Raw genomic sequence first — 24,910 nt, 5'->3', positions numbered from 1 at the left:
GGGGACCCAGCCCCCCGGGGGCGGCGGGAGACACACCTGGACGAGGCTCACCTGGGCGCACCTGGACCCACCCGTTCGCGCGCTTCCGCGCGGGGGCTGACCGGTCCCGGCCCCCGACCAATGGAGGCGCGGAGATCCGCGGAGACGGGCGCCAATTGGGCAGGCGGGCACGGCGGCCGGCGCGGATTGGGCGCGGGCGGGCGGGGCGGGGCGGCGCGGCGGGCACCTTAGCCCTCGGCCGGCGGGCGGCGCTCAGCGCTCGGCTCCGCGGGCGGGCGCGGCGAGCGGAAGTGGCGACGCTGGCGTCCCCGGAGTCGACGGCGGGCGGCAGTGACGGCCCCGGCGCGGACGGCGCGGACGGCGGCGGCCGGGGGGGCGGCGTGGACGCCCGCGGCGCCGGCTGGGGCATCACCGCCGGCCTCGACCCCGAAATGGCGCTGCTGGCCGAGCACCTGCTGAAGCCGCTGCCCGCTGACAAGCAGATCGAGACCGGGCCCTTCCTGGAGGCGGTGTCCCACCTGCCGCCCTTCTTCGGTGAGCCTGGCCCGAGCTGAGCCCGAGCTGAGCCCGAGCTGAGCGGGGTAGGGGGCAGCCGCAGCCCCGGCGCGGAGTCCTCCTCCGAGGACCCCCCACACCACCCTGCGCAGTCCTGTTTCCTGGGCTCCCGAGACCCCTTTCTCCTCGCACCCCACATGCGCCCTATTCCGGCCGCTCACCATCTTCCCCTCATGTCACATCCTCCCCCCTCTCCCGGGGGGTCCGTCTCCCCCACACACTCCAGTCTCCGGCTCCAGACAACCATCCCTGCCTCTTCCCAGACACCTCACATCCCACCATACCCACCAGCTGACCCCAATGCTCCACTCCCCTGGGCTCCCCAGCTGTTCATTTCCCCAAACACCCTTTTCTCTTCCGGATCCCCGATTGACAGTCCTCCATCTCCGGGAAGCCTCCCACCGCTTCTCCCTCAAATTCCTCTACCCCGCACCCCATCATTCCCTCCCTTTTAGAATGGCTGTCAACTCCCTCCCTTTTTCCTAAATTCTCCCAGCCTCTCCCGCGGGACTTGTGAACCCTTCATTCCTCAGCATGGCCCCATTCCAGACCAAAGACACCCCCCCCCACACACACACCCACACTCCAAGGCAGGAAGCTGGGCAGGGTGAGGAGGGGCGTTTTGAAAATGAGTCACAAAACTGGAGGCCCCCTTTCTAGGGGAACCACCTGAAGTTTTTTCTCCATTTAGAACAGAGGTCGGGGCTGGGGGTGGAGGCTGCTTTGTGGGGTGATGTCAGACACAGGGTGCTCGGCATGGGCTGTAAAGGAGACCCCTCGCCCAGCTGTCATACTCAGGAAGGTCTCAGCAGCGCTGGGAGGCAGTCCCTAAGCCAATGTCAGGCCTCCTTCCTCCCCTCCCTCAGCCCAGCCCGGGCCCTGGATGGAAAATGGGAAATAGAAGACAGAGCCATGAGTCCCTGCCCTTGGCGGTCAGGTCCTGGGCACAGCATGTAACCCGAGCCTCTGCTTTCTTCTCGTCCATGTGGACCTGCCCTGTGCCCTGACCTGTGAGTTCACTTGGTGGCCTGGTAGGAGGACACCAGTGCCAGGGCAGAGTCCAGCTGAAACCTACAAACGACAGAACCTTAACACGGAGACTGAAGAGATTGGCTCCCGGGGCGGTCACTTGATCGCCAGTGGGGACCGGGGCTCGTTGGGGGCAGTAGTTCCTACAGTGGCGTGAGCTCTGGGGTGGTTGTGGTTGCCTGGAGTTGTGTCCTTCACCTCTTGGGCCTCAGTGTCCCCATCTGTGAAATGGGGATGCTGATCTCCAGGGGTAGTGGCAGGAGTAAATGAAGTGGTGTATGTAAATGGTGTGGCCTTATTGCCAAGTAGATCTTAGCTGGGCGGGTGGGGGTGTTATTATTTAAGTTCCTGGATCCAGTTTTGGTTCCTTCATATAGTAAGTAGATGATTAATCAGTGTTTGAACCAGGTTAATGACCTGGTTTGTATGGTTCCAGACCCGTGTCCATTGCTGCCTCCCCAGTATCAGAACAGTGCCTGGCACATAGTAGGTGCTCAGTTGGTGCTTGCTGAATGTACAGAACACTCTTCTTGTCAGCATCACAGGGTTGCTGTAGCACTGAGTCTCCAGGCTGAGGTTCGGGAAGTAACCAACCGGCCTCGCGTGAAGGAGTTGTTCGTTCTTGGGACAGTTCCCCCATTTGGTTCTGTGAACATTTGCAGGACAGCAGCCTGCCCCGGACAAGGATTCAGCATCTGTTTAAGCTCGTGGTTCCCAACTGAGGGCGGGGGAAGGGTGCGATGAGTTGCTATTGGCATCTAGTGGGGAGAGGTGAGGGATGGTGCGAAACAGCCTACAGTGCACAGGACAGCCCCCCCCCGGCCCCCCCAGGGCAAAGACTTAATCCAGCCCCAGTGTTAGCAGTGCCAGGGTGGAGAACCTGAGGCAGCTCTGGCCTTTTCCTCCCTTACCTCTGCAAGGTTGCCCATCAGTTCTGCACTTGGGGTCCCTTCATTTGATGCGATTGATTACCCGGCTGGTTTTAGAGAAAAGGGGGTGGATGGTAGCAGCTGGAGCCAGCAGTGAGCTGGTGCCAGGGCTGAAGAGCACCCTCCTCCCTCTCCCTGATCTCAAAGGACCCTTGTCTTGGCTGCGAGTCACGTGCCGTGCCCGTCACATCTGTGGACAGAAGCGCCATTTATACAGAAGCCTCGGGGCTGGCCTAGGAGGGTAATGCTCAGCATCTAAAAAGTGATAATCCACTGTGAGCCGTTATGCTCTTCTGGGGAGAATTTCTCCTGAGGTTCAAGTTTTAAGAGGGTGCTCCCACCCATGGCCTTTCTCTAGGGCTCAGGGGTTGAGTGAGACCACAGTCAGTTCTAACACAGGGGCTTTGTCTAGAATAGATCGTGGGAGTGTCTGGCCACCTGGTGATCTGGGTGGCGAATGTGTCTCCTGATGGAGGCGGTCTGGGCTAATGAGCACAAGAAGTCTGGAAGGCATGGCCGTGGCCGCTCCCTCCCAGCCGGGGTGTCTGTACTGCGGCCCTGCTGACCTCGGGGCTGGGCCATTCTCTGTGATGGGGGCTCATGTGCTTTGTAAGGTGTTTAGCAGCATCTCTGACCTCCAGCTGCTAGATGCCAGTAGTTCCTCTACCCAAGTTGTGACAACCAAAAATATCTGTAAGGAGACAGAATCACCCCTGGGTGAGAACCATTGCTCTCGATATCAATATAGCTTTGGGCTGAAAGCTGTGTTTTTAAAAAGTGTTTAATTTTGCAAGGAAGATCTGTTTCTCGAAGGAAAATTGAGCAAGAAGAAATGATCAGGGGAACTCGCCCCGTCATTTATTGAGCACTTAGTATGTGCTCAGTATTCCGGGTGGAGTAGTTTACTTAGTCCTCTCTCGGCCTGTGAGGAGGGCTTTATAAGGAGAGAAACTCTGCTGACATTTCAGAGTGTTTGGTTCCCCCCCAGACTCGTTGTTTATCGATCTCCAAGGGAGAATGTATCAGCTGCTTGTCCACCTAACACTATAGCGTGGCCATCTTTCCATGTCAATCATCTTTTTCATAGCTGCTGAGCATTCCCTTCTGTGAATGTAGCCACAGTTCATTCGACCAGTCCCCTGCTGTTGGGAAATCACATTGCTTCTCATGTTTTGCTCTGTTAAACAACGCTACAATGAACATCCTCGTATTTATTTCTTTGCATACTTCTTTTGTTATTTCTAACTTTTAGAAGTGAAGTCACTAGAGCAACCATATTTCTAAAGGGTTGGCTGGGCTGGGTGAGTGCTGATGCTTTGGGTGCAGGTCAGATGTGACTTAGAGCGTCTTGGGCCAGCCCTTCCTCCTTATCTCCAGGCTGAATCGCTCCAGCCAGTTTGTTCATCTTCTTTCTCCACCTTGACCCCGTAACTGGATCTCATCTCTGACGATCAGCTTGCAACTGACTTCTGTGAGGCCTGCTTGCTCATCTTTTAGGTCAGTTTTCCAGCTGTTCTAGAGCACTGCCCATTGGAGGGCGGAGGAAGGGGACAGAGGCAGTGAGAGACTTAGACGCTGTTTAGTCTTGTCACCCCCTGGCTAGAAGCCTCAATGGCTCCCTGTTGCCCCAACGTGAAACCTGTGTTGCAGCCATTTCCCACAAATGGTCAAGGCCATCCCTTGCCTCTGGAGCCTGGCGCACCACATCTCCAGCCCACCACCTGCATTTTGCCGGCTGGGTTCCCCTTATCCTTCAGGAATCAGCTAAGGGCCCCTCGTCCAGGAAGTCTCTCCCGAATCCCAGGCTCCCATGGTGCCTGTCCCATGCAGAGACTTGGAGCTATTTCAGTGCCTGGTTTTCCCAGTGAAGGCCTTTGGTTCCATTTCCATTTTTTCTGGGTTCTTCCTAAAAGTATTTTGCTTTTCCCTCTCTAAATTTCAATACATGACCAAATTATAACACATCATTCATAGCCTATACCTACGGCAGACATTATTAATCAATCACGATACAGTTTTCCCCTTCAAGTCCAAATACAGACTCGGTGTCTTTCTTTTTTTAAATATATCTCTTCATTGATTTCAGAGAGGAAGGGAGAGGGAGAGAAAGACAGAAACATCAATGATGAGAGAGAATCATTGATTGGCTGCCTCCTGCATGCCCCCTACTGGGGATCAAGCCCGCAACCCAGACATATGCCCCTGGCCGGAATTGAACCTGGGACCCCTCAGTCCCCAGGCTAATGCTCTATCCACTGAGCCAAGCCGGCTAGGGCTTTTCTTTTCTTTTTTAAAATATATTTTTATTGATTTCAGAGAGGAAGGGAGAGGGAGAGAGAGATAGAAACATCAGTGATGAAAGAGAATCATCAATCGGCTTCCTCCTGCATACCCCGCACTGGGGATTGAGCCCACAACCTGGGCATGTGCCCTGATCAAGAATCAAATCGTGATCTCCTGGTTCATAGGTCAGTGCTCAACCACTGAGCCCCGCTGGGCTGGGCTTGGTGTCTTAACACAACCACTTCGGGTCAATTAGAGTTTTTTGTTGTCATTGTTAATCTTCACCTGAGGATATTTTTTCCATTCATTTTCAGAGAGAGTGAAAGGGAGGGGAGAGGAGGAGAGAGGGAGAGAGGGAGAGAGGGAGAAACATTGATGTGAGAGAGACACATTGAGTGGTTGCCTGCTGCACGCACCACGGCTGGGGCCAAGGATTGAACCCAAGACCCTTCAGTGTGCAGTCCGACACAAACCACTGAGCCACCGGCCAGGGCGGGCCAATTAGAGTTGATGCATGAGAGGACACCTGTTAGCTCCCACTGTTCAGGGAGAAACCGAAGATACAGGAGCTGAAGGTAATGTGTTTGACCTCTCAGTTCTTGAGATCGGAATTCCAGGAGCGTTTTCTTCATCCAGGCCTCTTAGCTTAATTAAATGGATGCCCATTGAATTGGTCGGTCCAGGTACCTGGCACTCAGTTAGTCCTAGAATCATCCCCAAAAGAATGGTTTTCCATCACTTTGGTTCAGTGCTTGCTCTATTTTGGGGGACCAATGGCAGCCCAGAAGCACACAATCATCTTATTTTACAGCCAAGAAACAGAGGCCAGAGAGGTTAGGGGACTTGCCCAGGGTCACACAGCTGTGAGTGACCATAGAGCCAGACTAGACCTCCGGCCTCTGGACTCCTTATGAGTGCTGGTGCCTGCCTGCTGCCCTGGCTTCCGGTCTGGCAGAGGAGGAGACCCCTGTGGAGCCAGCCTGCTTGGTGACTGAACGCCTGTGTTGGCACCACGGTGACGTGTCCAACATGCTGGGAGCACAGACCAGACATGCAGGTTTCCTCTGAGGCGTGTGCTTCATAATTGGCCTGCCGAGCTGGGCCCACATCCTGCTTACTGGAATTCAAATTGGAGTACTGGGTGTGGAAGTCATCAGTGCGTAGGCCGGACAGGCCCGTCTCTCCTTTAGTTGGCACATTGCGTTAACCCCCTGGGAACCAGCCCCAGCGGCACCCCTTGGTCTGTGGGTAAGAAGTTCCCCTTGCCTGCCCTGGCCGGTTTGGCTAATGGATAGAGCGTCGCCCCGTGGCCTGAAGGGTCCTAGGTTCGATTCCAGTCAGGGTACATACCTCGGTTGCAGGCTCCATCCCAGCCCTATTCAGGGTGCGTGCGGGCGGCAACCCATGGATGTGTCTCTCTCACATCGATGTTTCTCTCTCTCTGCCTCTCCTCCTCCTTTCCACTCTCTCTAAAATAACCAGTGGAAACATGTCCTTGGTGAGGATTAACAAAAAAGAGGAAGATGTTCCCCATACTCCATTTCAACAAGCACCTTCCAGTGACACCTGTGCCATGTTTTAGGTTTTACATTTATACAAATTCCTATTTATTTTGTATAGAACATCCTAAGAAAGAGAAACAAGAAACGCCATTAGCAGGTCAGTCATCATTTCGGTTGGTGTTTGTGGAGAGCTGGAGTCATGGGAGCGGGTATAGACTGCTCCTGGGAGGGAGACTGCAGGAGGAAGAAGCAGGGTCGTGTTGGGCGAAGAAGCCGAGCGCACGCTTTCGCCATGCCGAAGCTGCCGCAGATTCCTGGCATCAGCTGGAGGTGCACTTGCAAGTAGTGAGTGAGGGTTCGTTAGCCTTTGGGAGCACCTGCTGTGCTCCTGATGCCACGTGGGTGCTTCATGCTCACGATCTGAGTGGCAGCAGATGAGAGGGCTGCTGCTGGCCCCGCGGTGTTAGCCTGGCCGTCTGTGGAGCAGCCCATAATGGGCTGTTTTGAAGTCTCAGTGGGAGAAGTCACGTTGAACCTGGGTCTGTTGTCCGCTGCAGTCTGTGCTCGAACACCTGAGATGAACGGAAAGAAACATGGGTGTGGGCATGAAGCTGAGCCAAACTGATGTCCTGGTCCTGTGGTGCCAGAGCTGTGTGTCCACGCACCAGTTCTGCCCTTCTCTGCTCCAAGCCTTCCGTGAAACAGGGCCTCCCAGGGGTGATGGAGGTGACCTCCCGAAGTGATTTTGGTGCTCGGTGCCCAGAATCACTCCATTTTTGCACAGGTAGGACAGGGGCCTCGGGGCTTTAGAAACGGCCCTCTTGCCACACAGCCCTTGGGAAAGCAACTTGCAAGAAGTTGCCTTTGGGTCTCAGTGACCAGCTGCCCGCTGAGCTGCCTGGCTGCTGAAGTCTGAGGCCCGCTTGGCGCCCTCATCTGTCATAGCCAAAGGCAGTGTCCGCACTGTCCCCGTGACGGTGTTTAGATCCCCTTGGCCCTCTGCTGCGGAAAGCCTGGTCCTGAGGTCAGGGGCTGAGGTCAGGGGCTGAGGTCCGGCCGCTACTTCTGGAGGGAAAAGATGGAGAAGCAGGAGGGAAACCACTTGCTAGGTCATCCAGCCCCTTGCCTCTGGTCCTCACCTGTGTGGGGTCCACTGCCAGCGCTGCCGGGAGGAACGGTGCCCTGTGGATCCCTTCGAGGCAGAGGCTGGGCGCTCAGGGCGCAGCAGTGCGCCTGGCCGAGCAGAGGTGCCCAGCCAGTGCCGAGCTGAAAGGAATGGAAAGAATGCCGGTCAAGGGGCTTGTAGAACATGAGCGTGACTCCTGTCATAGCTCGTGCAGTCCCTGTTTTGAGTGGTTCTGTGCGTCAAACATTGAACCGGCCGATACCGCATTTCCAGCCCTTATACTGGCCTCATGAATTAGAAGGAGTTGGCACCATTCTGTAGACGAAGAAGCTGAGGTTCAGAGCGGTGAGGGGTCTGACCAGGTCACACAGCTGGAAAGTGGCCCCCCGGCTTTGAAGCCGCTGACCCTGCAGCCAGGGAGCCGCACACACCAAGGGGCTGGGCGTCTTCCGAGATGGACAGGCCTCTGTGCTGTGTGTGGACATGGCTTATCAGTGAGCTGATCAGAATGGAAGGGGGCTCTGGCCTTGGGTTTCATTATTTCAGTTTAAAACCGGCCTGGGCGGGTGTTAACTCCTTTTGTTACATTCTTCCAGTGTTACTTGTATTCGGGCCTTTTTAATTTCCCTTTAGTTGTTACGGTGTTAACTGTATCCGAGCTTTTAAAAGTCGTTACAGCGGATCAGTCCTCTCCAGGGTCCCATAAGCCACTCTCCTCTGCGGTCAGGCAGCCAATCAGGCTCCCTGTGTTGAGAAAGCACTCACTTCCTGCACCGCGGTTCCCCAGCTTCCTGTTCCACTCCCCTGAGAGCTCTTTTTAATGGTCTGGAATACATTTGAAGTCATAATTTTATGACTGGAGGATTCCTGCTCATTTTACTCATACCAGTCCATCAGTCAACACCACTTTCTCGCTCTGCCTCTCTTCCCTCCTTCCCGCTCTTTTTCTTAATCACTGGAATCATACTTCTCCAGATTTCCTCTCTAAACAAAAGCTTTGCCTGTTGAGAAAGATGAAAATGATGATATAACTTATAATAATAATAACCACAAAAGCATAACGAATACCTTCTTTTTAATTGAACGTCTTAGAGGCCAGAAACTGCTTAGCCCTTAATTTGTAGACTCTCTTGTAACAACAGTCCTATGAGGTGGGGCCCATTTTTAACCTCCTTTTATAAACGAGGACGCTGGAGCTCGGAGAGGTTAACTTCTCCCAGGCCACAGCAAGCAGAGAAGGCTTTTTCCACTGCGTTCCCAACTCAAGGCTGGTTTTTACCAAAAGGGGCGACTGTGAACAAAGGGAGTTGGCATGTCATGGAGGCGATTTTTAAAAAAAATATATCTTTATTGATTTCAGAGAGGAAGGGAGAGGGAGAGAGAGATAGAGACAGAAACATCGATGATGAGAGAGAATCATCGATCGACCACCTCCTGCACACCTCCCACTGGGGATCGAATCGAACCTGGGACCCTTCAGTCCGCAGGCCGTCACTCTATCCACTGAGCCAAACCAGCCGGGGCTGGAGGAAATTTTAAAAAGCAACATTTTAGAATGTTTTGTGAACATTCTTTCCTCTTTAGATTGTGGAATTTAGAGGAGCCTTGGTTCTAGGAAGGTGAGCATTCTCAGGATTCTTGTCCTTCAAAATAGGCCTTATTGCAAACTGAGCCATGAGGTGCGCACGTGCCCGCACGCACACGCACACGCACACGCACACGCGGCACCCCACACACAGCACCCCCACACCCGCAGGTAATAAATGATTCATCTCCACCAGCTGTAATCTGAGTGCCTCCCATTATGATCCCTGTAACCCAGGACCGTAGAGATAACCTGCCCCCCGCCCCCCGCCCCCCCATGTCTAACAGTGGAACCTTATGAGCCAGTTATTGAAAAATAAACATTGAATTTGAAATAGAACCTCCCCAAGCCAGACTCCTAGCAGTGTGCCCCAGGTATCCTGGTCCTTCGTGAAATGAGTCGTTAGGGGTGGGCTTAGGTGACCCATCCTGAGTCACACAGGCTGAACGTGAAGCTGCGTATCTTAAAAGAGGCTGCTCTGTGTTTCAAAGTGAAAACTGTTCCTGAGATGAAGTGGGACGGGAGGGAACGAACCTAGTTAGCTGCCCAGGGTCAGGAGCTGTAAGAGATGGTTGTCTGAGGGGCCGGCGCTGAGGGGCAGCTCAGGTGGGATTTCCAGATGTGTGTGTGGTCTAGCTCAGAGCGTGATGGCCGGTGCTTTCCAACGATGTAGAAGCCAGAAAAAGGAAATGAGTGATTCTGTGTGGCATGTGGTGACTGCCCGCTCATGGGGAATTCCACTCCCTGGCAATCTTGCCACATGAACTGCAGCAGAGACCCGAGCAGGAAGTGCCGGGTGTCCCCTGTCCAGCGGAGCTGTCAGAGGTCATCGCCAGATGCTCGCTGCTGCCTGTCTCCCCTTATTGGCGGGTGACGCCGACGAGTCGGTTACTCGTTTTCCAAGTCTCTAGCGGAATCCAAGCAGGAGGCAGTGCCCGCCACCTGTCAGAGGAGGTTTTATTTTATTTTTTATTAAATTTATTGGGTGACATTGGTTAAGAGGATCATGTAGGTTTCAAGTGTACATTTCTAAGGAGGATTTTTTAAAAAATGATGCAGCCTGGCCGGCGTGACTCAGGGGCTGAGCGCTGACCTATGGACCAGGAGTCACAGTTTGATTCCTAGTCAGGGCACATGCCAGGCTGTGGGCTCGATCCCCAGTGCGGGGCGTGCAGGAGGCAGGCAGCCGATCAATCATTCTCTCTCATTATTGATGTTTCTCTCTCTCTCCCCCTTCCTCTCTGAAATCAATAAAAATATATTTAAAAAATGATGCGAAGCTCTACTGAGAACCTGAAGACATGCCGTGTAAAGCCATGTAGTAACATGGCTAGGCCACACCTTTATCAGAGACCGTGTTCTCGCTGGTGGCCCTGTTTAGAAACCCACAGATGCCTCCGGTACCAAAGCAGAGATGTTTTGTTCCGTTCCGATGGGTTGTATCAGAGAAGGCTGATGTGTTCAGAGATTCGGTAGGTGGGAGAGACTGGTTTGATTTGAGTTTTAGTATTGAGATCGTGTCTCCATTTGCTCTGTGAGTGGCCTGTTTGTCCGATAGGCCTAGTTTTTCTTACTGGCGTTGGAGCTCTTTGCAGTATCAGAGGCGATGGATCGGAGTCCGTGAGGCTTGTTACACGCACCAGCCCGTCCCCTTCAGTGTGCTGTTGGGCTGTGATTGGTGATGGGGCTTCTCCACATAGACAGTTTGTGGGTTTTCTAATCAGATTTCTTGATCTTTTTCTTATGCCTTGTGGTGGAGTAGCGGCCTTAGAAAAACCTCCGTGCTAAACAAACATGCTGCAGATAGCCGAGGCTGGCCGTGCGCAGACTGCACCTCTGAGAGTTGGTTCCATGAAGATGATAGCATCGTATCTGGTTTTTCTTTTGTTTTCTGTTTTTACGTTGTTTGTCTTTGACACATCTTCCTAACCCTCCAAGCCCAAGCCCCCTCCCTGCCTCCCTCCCTGCGGTTCTGGGTGGTGTTTTAAAGGTCTGTTTTGCTGACAATAAAAAAAACAAGTCTGGGGAAACCAACCGTAAAACTGGTAAAACAAGAAAGGTAAGGTGGGCAGGGCCGCGTTCTGTGGGAAGGGAAGGCTGGGAAATCTGCTGAAACTGTCGCTCCGTCATGCTCTCCACCCGCAGCAGGGCCAGCTGGAGTCCAAACTGTTAGAAAGGCCGCGTGTGCTTGGGAAGAACATCATCTTCCGGTTTTCCTGGCAGAGCCTCCCCCCCCCCCCCCTTTTTGTTGAACTCACACAGATGGGAACACTCTGGCAAGAGAGGCGAGGGAGCAGTGGGACCAGCCTTGGCTCCCGGCGGTCACTTGGCGTTTCCGGGCTCGGCGGCCTTCACGGCGCCAAAGACAAGCACAGGACCGGGACCTTCGGCGGGTCGTGTTGAGACAGCCGTGAGCCCAGCGGCTCCGAGCACCTCCTGTTTGCACAGCACCTCTGGGCTGTGGCAAGAGGGACTGAGCCCAGCGCGGTTACGTCCCTGTCCACAGTCACATCAGAGCTGAGATTCGAACCCAGAACCGGTCGACTATGGCGCACTGCACCGCTTCCCCCAGTCACGTGGCTCATGTGCCGATGCTCCCAGCTGACGTCACGTGCACATGTATGTGTACAGAGAGGTGCCTCCCTGTCGGCAAATTCCTCTGGGTCCCGCATGGAGGTGAATTCCGGGGTACTTCCCTGCCCCTCCCGCCCCCCCGCTACCCCCCTCTGTCCTGCTCCCCTCCCAGCTCTGGAAATACACTTTAGTCCCCACATTCCCACCGTACCTTTGAGCAGAAGCTGTGTCCCTGGGTGGTGGCCACGGCATAATAACAGCTACTGGCCGGTCAGCTCCCGCTGACCACGCTGCGTCCTGGACCTACGTAGCGCACTGTCAGGAAAAGAAAAAACAAAACGCCTTGCCCCAGCCTGTTTGGCTAGTGGATAGAGCGTCAGCCTGCGGACTGAAGGGTCCCAGGTTCAGTATGTACCTGGCTTGCGGGCTCGATCCCCAGTAAGGGGCGTGCAGGAGGCAACTGATCCGTGATTTGCTCTCATTATTGATGTTTCTCTCTCTCTCCCTCTCCCTTCCTCTCTGAAATCCATAAAAATATAGTAAAAGAAAGAAAATCAGCAGGTACAGTCATAGTCGTGGCCCAGGCCTGAGCACTCGCGATGCACAGGTGGTGACCCCCCACACCCCCTCGCAGCAGCCCTCGGGGAGTCCCACTACTGTTCTCATCATAGACAGAGAGGCAGAGGGCCAAGGCCCCCCCCCCCCCCCCATGGCCTCGGCCGCCTTGATTGCATGGGTGTTCGGAACCAGTGCTTCGGGTCAGTCTGAACTGTGAGAAACTGCCCGGCAGGAACTACGCCCCTAGATTCACGTTTTCCACAGTCTGCTCACCCATTCATGCCACAGATGCCATCTAAGCACCCACTGGGGTCCAGCTCGGTGCCAGCACCTGGGATGACCCGGTCCCCGCCCTCTCACAGCGCAAGTCCGTGGGACACATGGGCGGCAAGCAGTTACACGTGTAACTGCCATCGCTGTGACACCCAAGTGGACTTGGAGAAAAAGCAGAAGGAGGAAGTATGACTTTCATGAGCAGGAAAAAACCCTGATGCTTTTCCCGACATTTCATATAAACATTTTTAACATACAACAAAAGTTGAAAGCATTTTACAGTGAAGACGCCTACACCTGCGGCCTGGATTCTACCATTACTGTCTTACCGTCCCTCACACCCTACGCCATCCGCCCGCCCACCTGCTGTCTAGGACACTGCACTTCGAAGGGGAGGATGTGGCGCCATCGGCTGGAGCTGAGAGCAGCCGCCCTCTGGAAGGGCTGGGTCCCCACCTAGCCTGTCACACCCGGCCCGGCCCGGGCTGCACCCTCGCTGGCGGAGGCGATCTTGGCTCCCTTGCATGATTGTTTACATTTCTTATTGATTCCAGAGAGGAAGGGATAGAAACATCGATGATTAGAGAGGATCATCGGCCGGCTGCCTCCTGCACACCCCCTACCGGGGATCGAGCCTGCAACCTGGGCGTGTGCTCTGACTGGGAATCGAACCATCCCTATGACCTTCTGGTTCAGAGGTCGACGCTCCGCCATAGCCCCTCCGGCCGGGCTCCCTCGCGTTGTTCTGGAAGCCTAGGATGCGCTGTCCTGTGAAAGCCAGTAGTAAGTGTCTGAGGACACATTCCCGGGCCAGCGGGCCGCACGACCTCCCAGGTTGGCCTCTGTAGGATGAGGTCCGTGACACGTCAGGCGAGATCCAAGGGCAGGAGTCGCTGGTTACCTCATGGCCGCGCTTGGCAGGCCCGTCGCGGGGCCAGAGTGCCCAGGATTAGATGCTCAGCCCCTGCAGCCCAGCACCCCGGGGCAGCTCCTCGTGCCATCCTGGGCAGGCGCCAGCGTGGCTCATGGAGGGACGTTTGCTCCCACAGGCCCGAGAGACGGCCCAGTGGCTGCGGGGAGAGGGCTCACTGCTCAGCCTGAGGGCTCTGCGCCCAGAGCCCCGGTCCTGATGGGGCCTCAGGAAGAAGGAAAGTAGAGGTGTTAGGGGCGAGGCCGAGTGTGAGGTGGGACCTGGGAGCTTCCACGCACAGCTGGGTGACGCCTGTGGCATTTGCTGGCCCGTGGGACGGACCCTAGTCACAATACAAAGTCACCAAAGTGATCAAAGTCCATTCATTGCGCGTGCACGCCCTGGGCACTCTGCTAAGCAATTCAACGCGTGATTTTTAATCCAACCACAAGCCTGTGAAATAAGTGCGATTACTGCCCCATTCGCCATGTGAGGAGCCGAGGCACGCAGGCAAGGAGACTGCTCCGTGGGGAGTGGTCAGGCCAGGAGTGAAGCTTAGTGTGTCTGGATCCCCAACCCACCTTCTTTCTGTTTGGTATGGAGTATTTCACTTACAGTGTCCAATACTGTTTCTCAATACCCCTCTTCTTACTAGTAATAGCTGCGATTAGAATGTTCCAGATGGCCGGCCAGGTGTGCTGGGTCACCTTGGATGGAATTCGGCCTGCAGACGTCCCTCCGCCAGCCCTCTGCTCCCATGCAGTCAGTTGGTGTGCCCACCGAGGTCCCTCCCTGGCCCGGGGCAAGGGGACATGGGCACCGGTGTTTTCCTCCTGCGGGTTTGGTGACCACTGTGGCCTGCCCGGGCATCTTTGTCCCCTGGGCCCTGGGCTCAGCATGAGCAGGTGTGTTCAGGCTCTGAGGGTGAAGCCCACACTGAGCCTGCCCAGCGGAGAGCTGGCCATTCCCTGTATGGTTCCTCTGTGCCGAGCCCTTAGCAGGGGGCTCTGGCCTGGGCGGGGGTGGGGGTGGGGTGTGTCTCTGATCCCGTGCCAGCCTGCCAAGTGGGTCACAAAGGAGGGGAAGGAGCAGGCGCAGGCCACAGGCTGCTCACATTTCATGCGGAGCCTGGAGTTCCAGGCACGGCCAGTTTCCAGGCCTACATCTCATTAACTCGCCTATTTCAGGATGCTCTGTTGTTTTATGAGCTGCCAAGAAATGAAAGATACCTCCAATTAAGAACATCTTCTGATTCCAAAGGCGAACAAAATGTGTCTTGGAAGTGGACTCTTTTAAGTCATCCTCGGAGCGCCTCTGTGATCGGGTCTGTTGCTCCATTTGCTAGATGGGAAAGTTGAGGCTCAGAGGGAAAGGGATACACACCCAAGCCAGAGCGTGCAGCGTAGTGTCAAGGCCACGTTCATGGTCTGTTATGTGACTGATGCCGTTGCTGTCGTGTTCTCCTGGGCTTTTATGCAGAGTCTGAGGACCGTGGAGCCTCGTTTCTTCCTGATAAGCTGGCGAATGAGAAGGACTTTAATAAACCTGGTCCCTCTTCTCCCACCTCATGATTCCTCAGTCTGCCTCCTGGCAGCTGGTTAATTAGCAGTGATCCGCCTTGTTGGCCAAGATGGGTTGCTGTCCAATACGGTCGCCACGGGCCACATGTGGCTATTTAAATTCAAAGGAATGAGAGGTAAACATTTCAGGTGCTCAGTGGCCACGTGTGGCCTGCATGGCAGATACAGAGCGGGTCCATCGTTGCAGAGGGTCTGTGGGAGACGCTGTTGTGGTGCGGAGGGTGCTGTGGACAGAAGGGGTTGCATTTTATTTATTTATTTATTTATTTATTTATTTATTTATTTATTTTTTAATATATTTTATTGATTTTTTACAGAGAGGGAGGGAGAGGGATAGAGAGTTAGAAACATCTATGAAAGAGAAACATCGATCAGCTGCCTCCTGCACACTCCCCACCGGGTATGTGCCCGCAACCAAGGTACATGCCCTTAACCGGAATCGAACCTGGGACCCTGGAGTTCGCAGGCCGACGCTCTATCCACTGAGCCAAACCGGTTAGGGCAAGGGGTTGCATTTCAAAGGCTCTGACAAGTCCTGCAGCAGGAAAGTGGTCTCCTGGAGCCCAGCACGCCAGATTACCTGCCCAGGAGCCTTTTTAACGCCTGAAAACAGCTCTGCCTCTCCCTCAACCCATTAAGTGCCACCCCTCCTGTCCGCAGGCCTCCTGACCCCTGGGAATCTAAACCTCTCTTCTCGTTTTCTCCCCAGATTGCCTCGGGTCCCCAGTGTTTACGCCCATCAAGGCAGACATAAGTGGTAACATCACGGTACGTGCTCGGGCTGGCAGCTGCAACGTGGTACCGCCGCGGGAATCTAAACCTGCCCGTCACCTGGGCGCTCCCTGCTGCAAGCTCCCAGCCTGAGGGCTGGGAAGGAGACCTGCAGGGCGGGCATGGCCCCTAGCTCCTCGGAGTGGGACTCAGGCTCTGTGCAGTCAGTCATGCCTCCTAGTCCCAGCCTGAATGGGACCACAGGCGGAACCTACTGAGGCGGAGCCTACTGGTTCTTATGTCCGCTCCACCAAATAACTCAACTCAGAAGTCCCTGGTGCCTGGGCCCGGCCCTTCCCTTCAGTCCTGGGAGTTCAGGGCACCGAGGGTCCTTTTAGGGCCTGGCCCAGGGCTTGGCTGCCCTGCACTGTCTCATCTCTTCATCCCCGCAGCCTTTGAGGCTGGCTCTGTTGTCATCCCCATTTTACCGATGATGAAGCTCAGAGAGGTTGAAGGACTCACCTGAGGTCACACAGCAAGGACATGGCAGAGGTGGGAGCCTGTGCAGGACCCCCCTGCAATGTCAGGCAGACAGGAACCCACTGTGTCATCTTGGGCACCTCACTGCCCTTCTGAGCCTCAGTTTCCTCATCTGCAATTTGGGGTAATGACAGTGCAACATGAGGCTTGCTGTGAGCATCACTTTAAGGCAGCGCTCACGGGGGTGGCTCAGGAAATGGGACAGTCCCGGGAGTTCCTGTCGCACAAGCCCTATTGCCGTTCTTGGCACTGGTGGGAAGGAGAGCGAGGCCCCGGTGGGTGCTCCCCTCGGCAGCGTGCCGGCCGCTCGTCTGTGGGGATAGCTTTTCCAAGGAGAAACCCCATGTGCTCCATTTCAGAAAATCAAAGCTGTGTACAACACCGACCCGGCCAAGTTCCGGACCCTGCAGAACATCCTGGAGGCGGAGAAGGAAATGTATGGAGCAGAGTGGCCCAAAGTGGGGGCCACGCTGGCGCTGATGTGGCTGAAAAGGTGATGAGCTGGGGTGGCAGGCTGTGTGGCTGTGAATCCTGGGCCCGCAATGCCCAGGGCAGCCACCCACCGTGCCGTGGCCCGCGGGCCTGCCCTGGCGGAGGACAGCCACCCACCCTGCCGTGGCCCGCAGGCCTGCCCTGGCAGGAAGGAGGTCTCTTCGTTTCCCTCCCCTGTGCTGATGCTGGTTCGCGGCTGAGAAAAAGCCCCCGGCTGAGGGCTGCCTGATGGCATCGCTCCCCATCCCAGAATGGCAGAGGCAGAGCAGGTCGCACACAGCTGGGCGTCGTGCTGAGCTCTTTTTTAAAAATATATTTTTATTGATTTCAGAGAGGAAGGGAGAGGGAGAGAGATAGAAAGATCAATGATGAGAGAGAATCATCGATCGGTTACCTCCGGCACGCCCCCTGCTGCGGATCGAGCCTGCAACCTGGGCAAGTGCCCTGACCGAGAACTGAACCTCCTGGTTCCTGGGTTGATGCTCAACCACTGAGCCACGCCGGCCGGCCGTCGTGCCGAGCGCAGTGGGCCTGGCCGTATTTCACGTGCTGTGTGTTAGGAGTGGAGTGATCCCAGCTCACAGAGGAGGCCGCTGGGGCTTTTGGAGGCCAAGGCCCCAGGGCAGGCCTGGGGCCGAGTGGGAGATGTCCTCTCCAGGGCGGGTCACGTGGCAGATTGTGGATGATGACAGCTTCTTGACAGGAATACAGCATCTCAAGGGGAAGGAACTATCTAATTTGCACAAAGTCGTCCTGTGGTCTGGGGGACAGGGTACCCTGATGAGAGGTTTGAACCCAGATGATCTTACCGCAGAGTTGACGATGCTTGCAGCTACTACACATCTTGTCCCCACAGCAAATACTTGAATCCATATGTAGTTGTTCCCAATTTACAGATGAGGCCACCGAGGCTCAGAGAGGCCAGGCAGCTGTTTTGCTCAGCTTATGCTGCTCTCTGCCGGCCACGGGATTCTCCTTTAGGTGCAAACACCAGAGCCCGCAGCGCCATGAAGCCAGGGGCCCTCCCTGCCCCACAGATGTCCCAGTGTTGCTTCTCTCTGGGGCCTGGAGCCAGGAGGGGTGCACCTCCCTGTCTCTGCCCAGACCCCCCACAGCCAGCTCCTCCTTCCCCCAAACATGCGCTTCTTTGATAAAATGGAGCACAGAGAGTCTGCTTCCTGGAGGGGGTCACCGTGTGGGCATCAGGGCAGGTGGCCTGTAACTAACACCCCGACGTCATGTGTGAGGAGTTGCTCCACCAAGCCACTCACCTTTGGTGTCGTAATCCTGGAGCGAGGAATGCCTTTGGCCCAAACATCCTATCGCAGGGTCTGGGTTTCTCAGGAGCAAAGCAGAGGGTGCCGTTGAGATCAGTGAGATTGTGTGTGTGCACATGGGTGTGGGCAGAGCCAGGCTGCCGGGGGGCGGTGCAGGAGGACGCCAGCAAGTTGAGCACATAGTGAGCACCTGCTGTGTGCTGTTCATGGTGCCGCGAGCAGGATGCCAATGAAATGAGGACGGACCCTCTTAGGGTCGTGGTCTGGTGGGTGGATCCTGAACGCAGGATCTCAGAGCCTGGAGCAGAGAGGTCAGGGAGGGCTCCCTGGAGGAGGGCGGCCAAGCAGAGTCTCCAGGGCTGATTGGGAGGTCCCAGGCAGAGCAGGCTTAGCAGAGGCAGGAGAGGCTGGCGTGTCTGCAGCTCCGTGAGGAAATGGACAAGGCAGGCCCAGACCCCACCTCCCAGCAGGGACCGTGTTCAGCGGTCACAGCCGGGCCTGGTGTTGACAAGGTGCTTGGGAGACGCTGTGTGGAGCCGGTGGTCACGTTACATGGAAGCCAGGTGTAAAGATAAAGTGTGGTTGATAAGTAACCACCTGCTTTTGTGTGCACATATTCCCGGCTCGCAGTAGGTGCTTCATTCAGTGTAGTCGGGCCTGCCATGTGCAGTAGCGGGCGTCCTAACGGGCCTGTGTCTCCTTCCTGGGCGCAGGGGCCTCCGCTTCATCCAGGTCTTCCTGCAGAGCATCTGCGACGGGGAGCGGGATGAGAGCCACCCCAACCACATCCGCGTCAACGCCACCAAGGCCTACGAGATGGCGCTCAAGAAGTACCACGGCTGGATCGTGCAGAAGATCTTCCAGGTGAGCCCGGAGCCCGCCTCGTCCCGGCCCAGGAGGCTCCCAGCTGTGGGGCCCACTCCTCGCCCTGCCACGCCTTCCTGTGGCCCTCGGAGCCTGTGTCCGTCCCCGGGACTCAGGAAGGGCTCCCCTGCCTAGGGGGCCAGTGCACTGAGGGCCTCTCTCGGGCACTGTGAGCGGCTCTGCCTCACAGCCCCCTCCGTGGCCACGCAGGTGTCACGCTAGATGCTCGTGTCCATGAAGGTGTCACGCTAGATGCTCGTGGCCACGCAGGTGTCACGCTAGATGCTCGTGGCCACGCAGGTGTCACGCTAGATGCTCGTGGCCACGCAGGTGTCACGCTAGATGCTCGTGGCCACGCAGGTGTCACGCTAGACGCTCGTGGCCACGCAGGTGTCACGCTAGACGCTCGTGGCCACGCAGGTGTCACGCTAGATGCTCGTGGCCACGCAAGTGTCATGCTAGATGTTCTATTGAGGTGCCTCGTCCTAGGAGGCCTGATGTGGGGGGAGGGAGAAGCCCTGGCTGCGACTCTGAGGACGTCAGGGTGATGGTGGGCTGGCCTGTCGGCCCTCAGATTCAGCCCAGCTCCTCACCCTTGGCAGGGAAGGGCAGGAGGCCCCAAGCCCGTGGGCACCTGCTGAAAGGAAGCTGGCCCACAGGTTCCTGGTGGCTCGTGTTGGGGTGACGTTGGCCATTGTTCCTGGAAACGGGCCTCAGCACCAGCCTTGTTACCTGAGGGCCTGGGGGGTGCCAGCTGAGAGGCCCTCGGGGTGCCACACGCTGTCACTGGCCACCCTGCCTCATAGCCTGGCGTCTCGCCCATGTCGAGGCCACCCCTCCTTCTGCAGCTCCCACCGCCCGCCCAGCCGCGTTCACATGAGAGGGGGCTCATGGCTGGTCTCTCCCACACGGCACAGGCCCTGGGCAGGAAGAGCCAGTCACCAGGCGGCATGTGGGCACTTCTGGGCCACCCGCCCTGGCAGGGCTGGGACAGGGCCCTCCGTGGGAGCCTCCCCCTCCCCCTAGGACCTCGCAGCCCCCAACTCTTAACAGCAGCAGGTCCTGTGAGGCTGGCCAGGCCGCCGCCCGTGGTGTGCGATCTCTGCCAATGCACCATGAGGTGGGAGCATCCTTACCCCCTTTCACAGGTGAAGAAACTGACTCTCAGAGCGGTTAAGTATCTTGCTCAAGGTCACAGAGGAAGAAGATGGGGGCTGAGATCCAATGACCTGACCCTCAGCATCCTTATCTTTCAATGGGTGTAAAGTAGGCCCTGCCACCAAGGTTCACTGTGAAAAGGAAACGCGTTCATCTGTGTCAGGTGCTCGGCCCATGGTTCGCACTCAGTATATCAAAACTATTACCATTTTCATAATGACTTATTATTTGTGATCCCTCACCCCATCGAACTCGTAGCCCTTCTGTCTGGTGGCATACTTCTCCCTCTGGCTCTGAAATCCTGTAAATTTCTGATTCTCTGACATCTTTTCAAGTGTCAGGAGGCCCTGAAATTTAGGCAGGTGTCGCCTCCTAAAGGACAAAAGAGGCCACGGATTAGCGGTCCTCTCCCTGCTCAGGAAGGGGGTTTTCCAGAGGAGCAGCTCGCCTTCTCCGGAGCAGGCTCACCCAGAGGGAGCGGCTCGTCCCGTGTGCCCGGCGCCGTGCTGAGCACCTTGCACAACTTCCTTAGTCCTCCCAAAAGCCACCCAGTCGGATGGGTGCCAGGGCCACCCATTTTACAGGTGATGAACTGGAGGCCCAGAGAGGCTAAGTAACTTGCTCAAGGCTCACAGCTCGTCAGCGGCACAAGCTGGAGTTTGAACCCAGGTCTGTCTGTCCCCAGAGCTGGAGTCCGTCCTGCCGTCCCTCACGGGGCAGATAGGAATAGACCTGTCCCTTTCAATGCCTCCATCAGCGCAGACCCCTGCCCAACGCGGAGCCCGTCGTGCCTGGCCTGGTGGGTCGGCCCCCTAACACTGCCACTCTCCTCTCGCCCGCCTCCAGGCCGCGCTCTATGCCGCGCCCTACAAGTCCGACTTCCTGAAAGCGCTCTCCAAGGGCCAGAACGTGACGGAGGAGGAGTGCCTGGAGAAGGTCCGCCTCTTCCTGGTCAACTACACGGCCACCATTGACGTCATCTACGAGATGTACACCAAGATGGACGCCGAGCTCAGCTACAAGGTGTAGGCGTGCCCCGGGGCCGGCACTCCCAGGAACAGACAGGCCCGGATCACTGTGAAGCAAGCCGGAGGCCGCCTTGGCTGCGTCCCCCAGAGCGGCCCAGAGTCCTGCTGGGGTTGCAGGGGACGGCCCTGGTTTCTGAAAAGTCATTTTTGGGGTCTGTCCTAACAGAGCAATAAATAACCACCCTATTTCCGAATCACCTCTAATTCCACGGCAGCACAGACCGGCTGCCTTCATTTCAGTGTGGTAAAAATCAGTTAATGTTGCTAATCAAGTCCTAGGGTTTTCTGTCCCCGTCCCCTGCGTGGTGCATGGCCCTGGGGGAGCCCTGTCATACACCTCATTTTAAAAATGAGCATCTGGTGCAGTGATGTTTCGGGTCGTGTAAGGACCACGAGGAGTCTGATTTGACATTATACAGGATTTTTTAAAGCAGACTGCTGTGTGCTCTGTGGTTGCACAGCCCAGCCTCACAGCGCTGTCGGTATAGACCCTGCTCTTTCCTGCTGTCTTTTTCCAGACAGTTTTTTATAGTGGAAAACAACCAGCAAGCCTTTGATGACCTTGACCAAGGCGACTTTATTTTAAAGCTATCAGGTATGAGTCACTGACCACAGATGACTGAATTTGCATTCTTCTGCATAAGTGTTTTCTTCAGGGACAGCCCACCCCACCTGAGAAACTACCTATCATGTGTGTTCTCTCCGAGGGGAGACCACGAGCCCTCCCGATGCCGAGACCCCAGGAAACACCTCGCTGCCTTAACTGTCCCTCCTGGCACTAACAAGAGCTGTATTTTGAAAGTGTTGGGGTGAGTAGAGGGACCCCCAAAGAATTCATGTGTGTTAAAAACGCAATGAGGAACAATTGGTGATTTTTATGCAAACATTAAATAATTCTTAATAAATAAATCTCTATTTTGGAATCACATCTATGTGCTGTGTTAGTTCCTGAGTCTTTCTTCCTGGGTTAGAGGTTACAATGGGGGCCCAACCATGGACCTGTTTCCTAGTGTTTGTGCTGGCTGGACAGGATAAGTGGGCGATGTATTCTCCACTTTGCCTCAGTCCCCAACCCCTTGATCCATTGTTATTTGCACTTTATTGTGGGTCGATGCTTTTTACTGATAGTAGGGTTAAATGGAGGGGGCATGTTCGTTTTTACTTAATTCCTGCTCCTACAGAGCTGATAGTCCAGCACAGTGGTCGGCAAACTGCGGCTCTGTTGACTAATGAGTTTGCCGACCACTGACCTAGACTCTCGATTCCAATAATTACAGGCTGTTGTTATTCCTTGTGATTAAGCCCCTATCCCAGTGGTCGGCAAACTCATTAGTCAACAGAGCGGCAAACCGTGGCTCGCGAGCCGCATGTGGCTCGCAAGCCACAGTTTGCCGACCACTGGTCTAGTGGCAAGATGGCCCAGTGAATCAACAGTGACGCTATAGAGCGGTCAGTGCCCGAGGGACCTTGGGGACACTGCTGAGGGGCCACACCCTGGAATGCACCTTAGGGAGTCAGGGCCTTGATGGAAGGGGCTAGGGAGCCTGGCTGGTGGCGGAGAAAGGGCAGGGGCACTTCAAGGCAAAGGTAAAGGCCTGGTGGCTTGACCTAGAGCAGGGTGTGTGTGTGGGTGTGTGGGTGTGTGTGTGTGAGATATGCTATCAAGGGATCTGAACTTGACCTTGAAAATCATGGAACACCTTCAAGGGTCTTGTGCACAATTTAACCAAACACCCAGTTTGGAAGGCTCCCTCTGTTATGGCCAAGGGATGGGCATTTGAACTGCTTTTACTGTCTCTGGTGTAATCATGTCTTCTAACATTGCTAGTGGTAGGAATACTCATCTTTCTAAATTCACCTGCTCTTTAGGTGTGTGTGTTTTTTTAAAATATGTTTTTATTGATTTCAGAGAGGAAGGGAGAGGGAGAGAGAGAAACATCAATGGTGAGAGAATCATTGATCAGCTGCCTCCTGCACGCCCTCCACCGGGGATCGAACCCACAACCCAGGCATGTGCCCTTGGCCGGAATTGAACTTGGGACCCTTCAGTCCACAGGCTGAAGCTCTATCCACTGAGCCAAACTGGCTAGGGCTGCTCTTTAGGTTTTTTCCCCCTTAGGGTTTCCTAGAAATACAAAATTCTGCCAACTAATTAAAAGCACTCTGGCCCGGACGGTGTGGCTCAGTGGTTGAGCATTGACCCATGAACCAGAAGGTCACGGTTCGATTCTGGGTCAGGGCACATGCCCGCGTTGTGGGCTGGATCCCCTGTGGGGGGCGTGCAGAAGGCAGCCGATCGATGGTTCTCTCTCATCGTTTTGTTTCTCCCTCTCCCCATCCCTTCCTCTCTGAAATCAATTAAAGTATATAAAAATAAATAGATAAGAGAATTCTGCATCTCCCTTTTACAAACAGCTTTTCTCTGTGTCTGACGTGAGGGAGACTGGGAATGGCGGGATTTTCCCAGGGCGGTGCCCTTCACTCCACCCTATTTCAGGGCTTCGAATCCCATTGCCCGGCCCCTGTTCGCTGACCACCTGCAGCTTCTGCAGGGTCCAGTAGGTGGCGCTGAAGGCACTGCGCTGGGGGGAGGCAGCCCCGCCCAGCCTCCTGCGGCTCCTAAAAAGTGTGTGTGCTGGGGAAGGGGGTTACCCACCCTACCGTGTTCCCCGTGCTTTCCCCAGGGCTAAGGGAGGGCCACTGAGCACTGCTGGGAACACCTGGAGCTTCTCAAAAGGGTGTCTGCAGTTCTGACTTCAGGCCAGCCTCTGTGTGGAGATCACAGGTGTGTCCTGTTTTACTATTACGATTAATGACTATGACTGACTGTGACTGTGACTGTGACTGTGACTATTGCTACCACTAGCACTGCTGCCATCACCAGCACCACCTAACAATTTTTAGGTTAAAGTGCAGGTTCTAGAACTTTCTAGATGTGTGATCCAGGACAGGTCAATTGACCACTCTGAGCCTCAGTTTCCACACCTGTAAAATGGGCCAGGACCACCTCTTCTTTGTAGGATTACATAAAATAATGTGTATAAAATGCCTGACATATAGAAGATGTTCGATAATTGGCTTTTATTAATATTTTTATTTATTATGATGTTATGGCCTGCCAGAGGCTCCTGAAGGGGCAATCCAGCCCCAATGTGGTTAAACCAGTGGTTGGCAAACTCATTAGTCAACAGAGCGGCAAACGGCGGCTCACGAGCTGCATGTGGCTCGCGAGCCGCAGTTTGCCGACCACTGGGTTAAACCATAACATGCTCACTTACTCCTGTTCTTAAAGATACGGGCCCTAGCCCTAGCTGGTTTGGGTCAGTGGGTAGAGCATCAGCCTGTGGACAGAAAGGTCCTGGATTTAATTCCAGTCAAGGGCACATGCCCAGGTTGCCGGCTCGATCCCCAGTGTGGGGCGTGCAGGAGGCAGCTGATCAATGATTCTCTCTCATCATTGATGTTTCTATCTCTCTCTCCCTCCCCTTCCTCTCTGAAATCAGTAAATTTATATGTATTTTAAAAGAAGAGATGGCGGGGCCATGTCAGCGCATTAGCTGGAGCACCAGAAAGGCCATGCAGTCGGCTGCTATTCCTCTCTGCCATGTGACTGGGCGAGTCCCTTCTCCCCTCTGGGCCTCCGTTTTCTCACCTATTAAATCAGGGGCTCGGCCAGTTCGAAGCTCCCTCCCAGCTCTGACAATCTACAAGAGGCACCGCGTGTCACTGTCACCAGCCCCTGATATTCAGCATTCCACTGAAGTCAGCGCTCCATCCACGAGCAGGGACACTGGTCTCTCTCTGAGACATTTGACGGGGTCACGTGTGCACAACGCTTAATGCAGGGCCTGGCAGCTAGAAAGTGTCCGACGAGGGGCAATTATGAAGACTAACCCTCACCACTCCTTGCTCTAACCCAGAGAGGGTTATCTGGAA

General features: G+C 55.3%; 1 protein-coding gene across 1 annotated transcript; it reads left to right on the top strand.

The window, feature by feature from the left end:
- The first annotated feature begins 218 nt into the window (after window positions 1–218).
- GLTP (glycolipid transfer protein) lies at window positions 219–21,906 on the top strand. Its single transcript, XM_080650003.1, has 5 exons — window positions 219–534; window positions 15,614–15,672; window positions 16,515–16,648; window positions 18,638–18,788; window positions 20,793–21,906. Exons 1-5 carry the CDS (start codon window positions 432–434, stop codon window positions 20,973–20,975), a joined length of 630 nt encoding a protein of 209 aa, XP_080506129.1. The 5' UTR covers window positions 219–431; the 3' UTR covers window positions 20,976–21,906.
- The last annotated feature ends 3,004 nt before the right edge of the window (window positions 21,907–24,910 follow it).

Source organism: Plecotus auritus (assembly GCF_963455305.1).
Source record: "Plecotus auritus genome assembly, chromosome: 13".
NCBI lineage: Eukaryota > Metazoa > Chordata > Mammalia > Chiroptera > Vespertilionidae > Plecotus > Plecotus auritus.
Note: the sequence above shows the minus strand (reverse complement) of the source record. Positions and strands in the feature narration are given on the sequence as shown.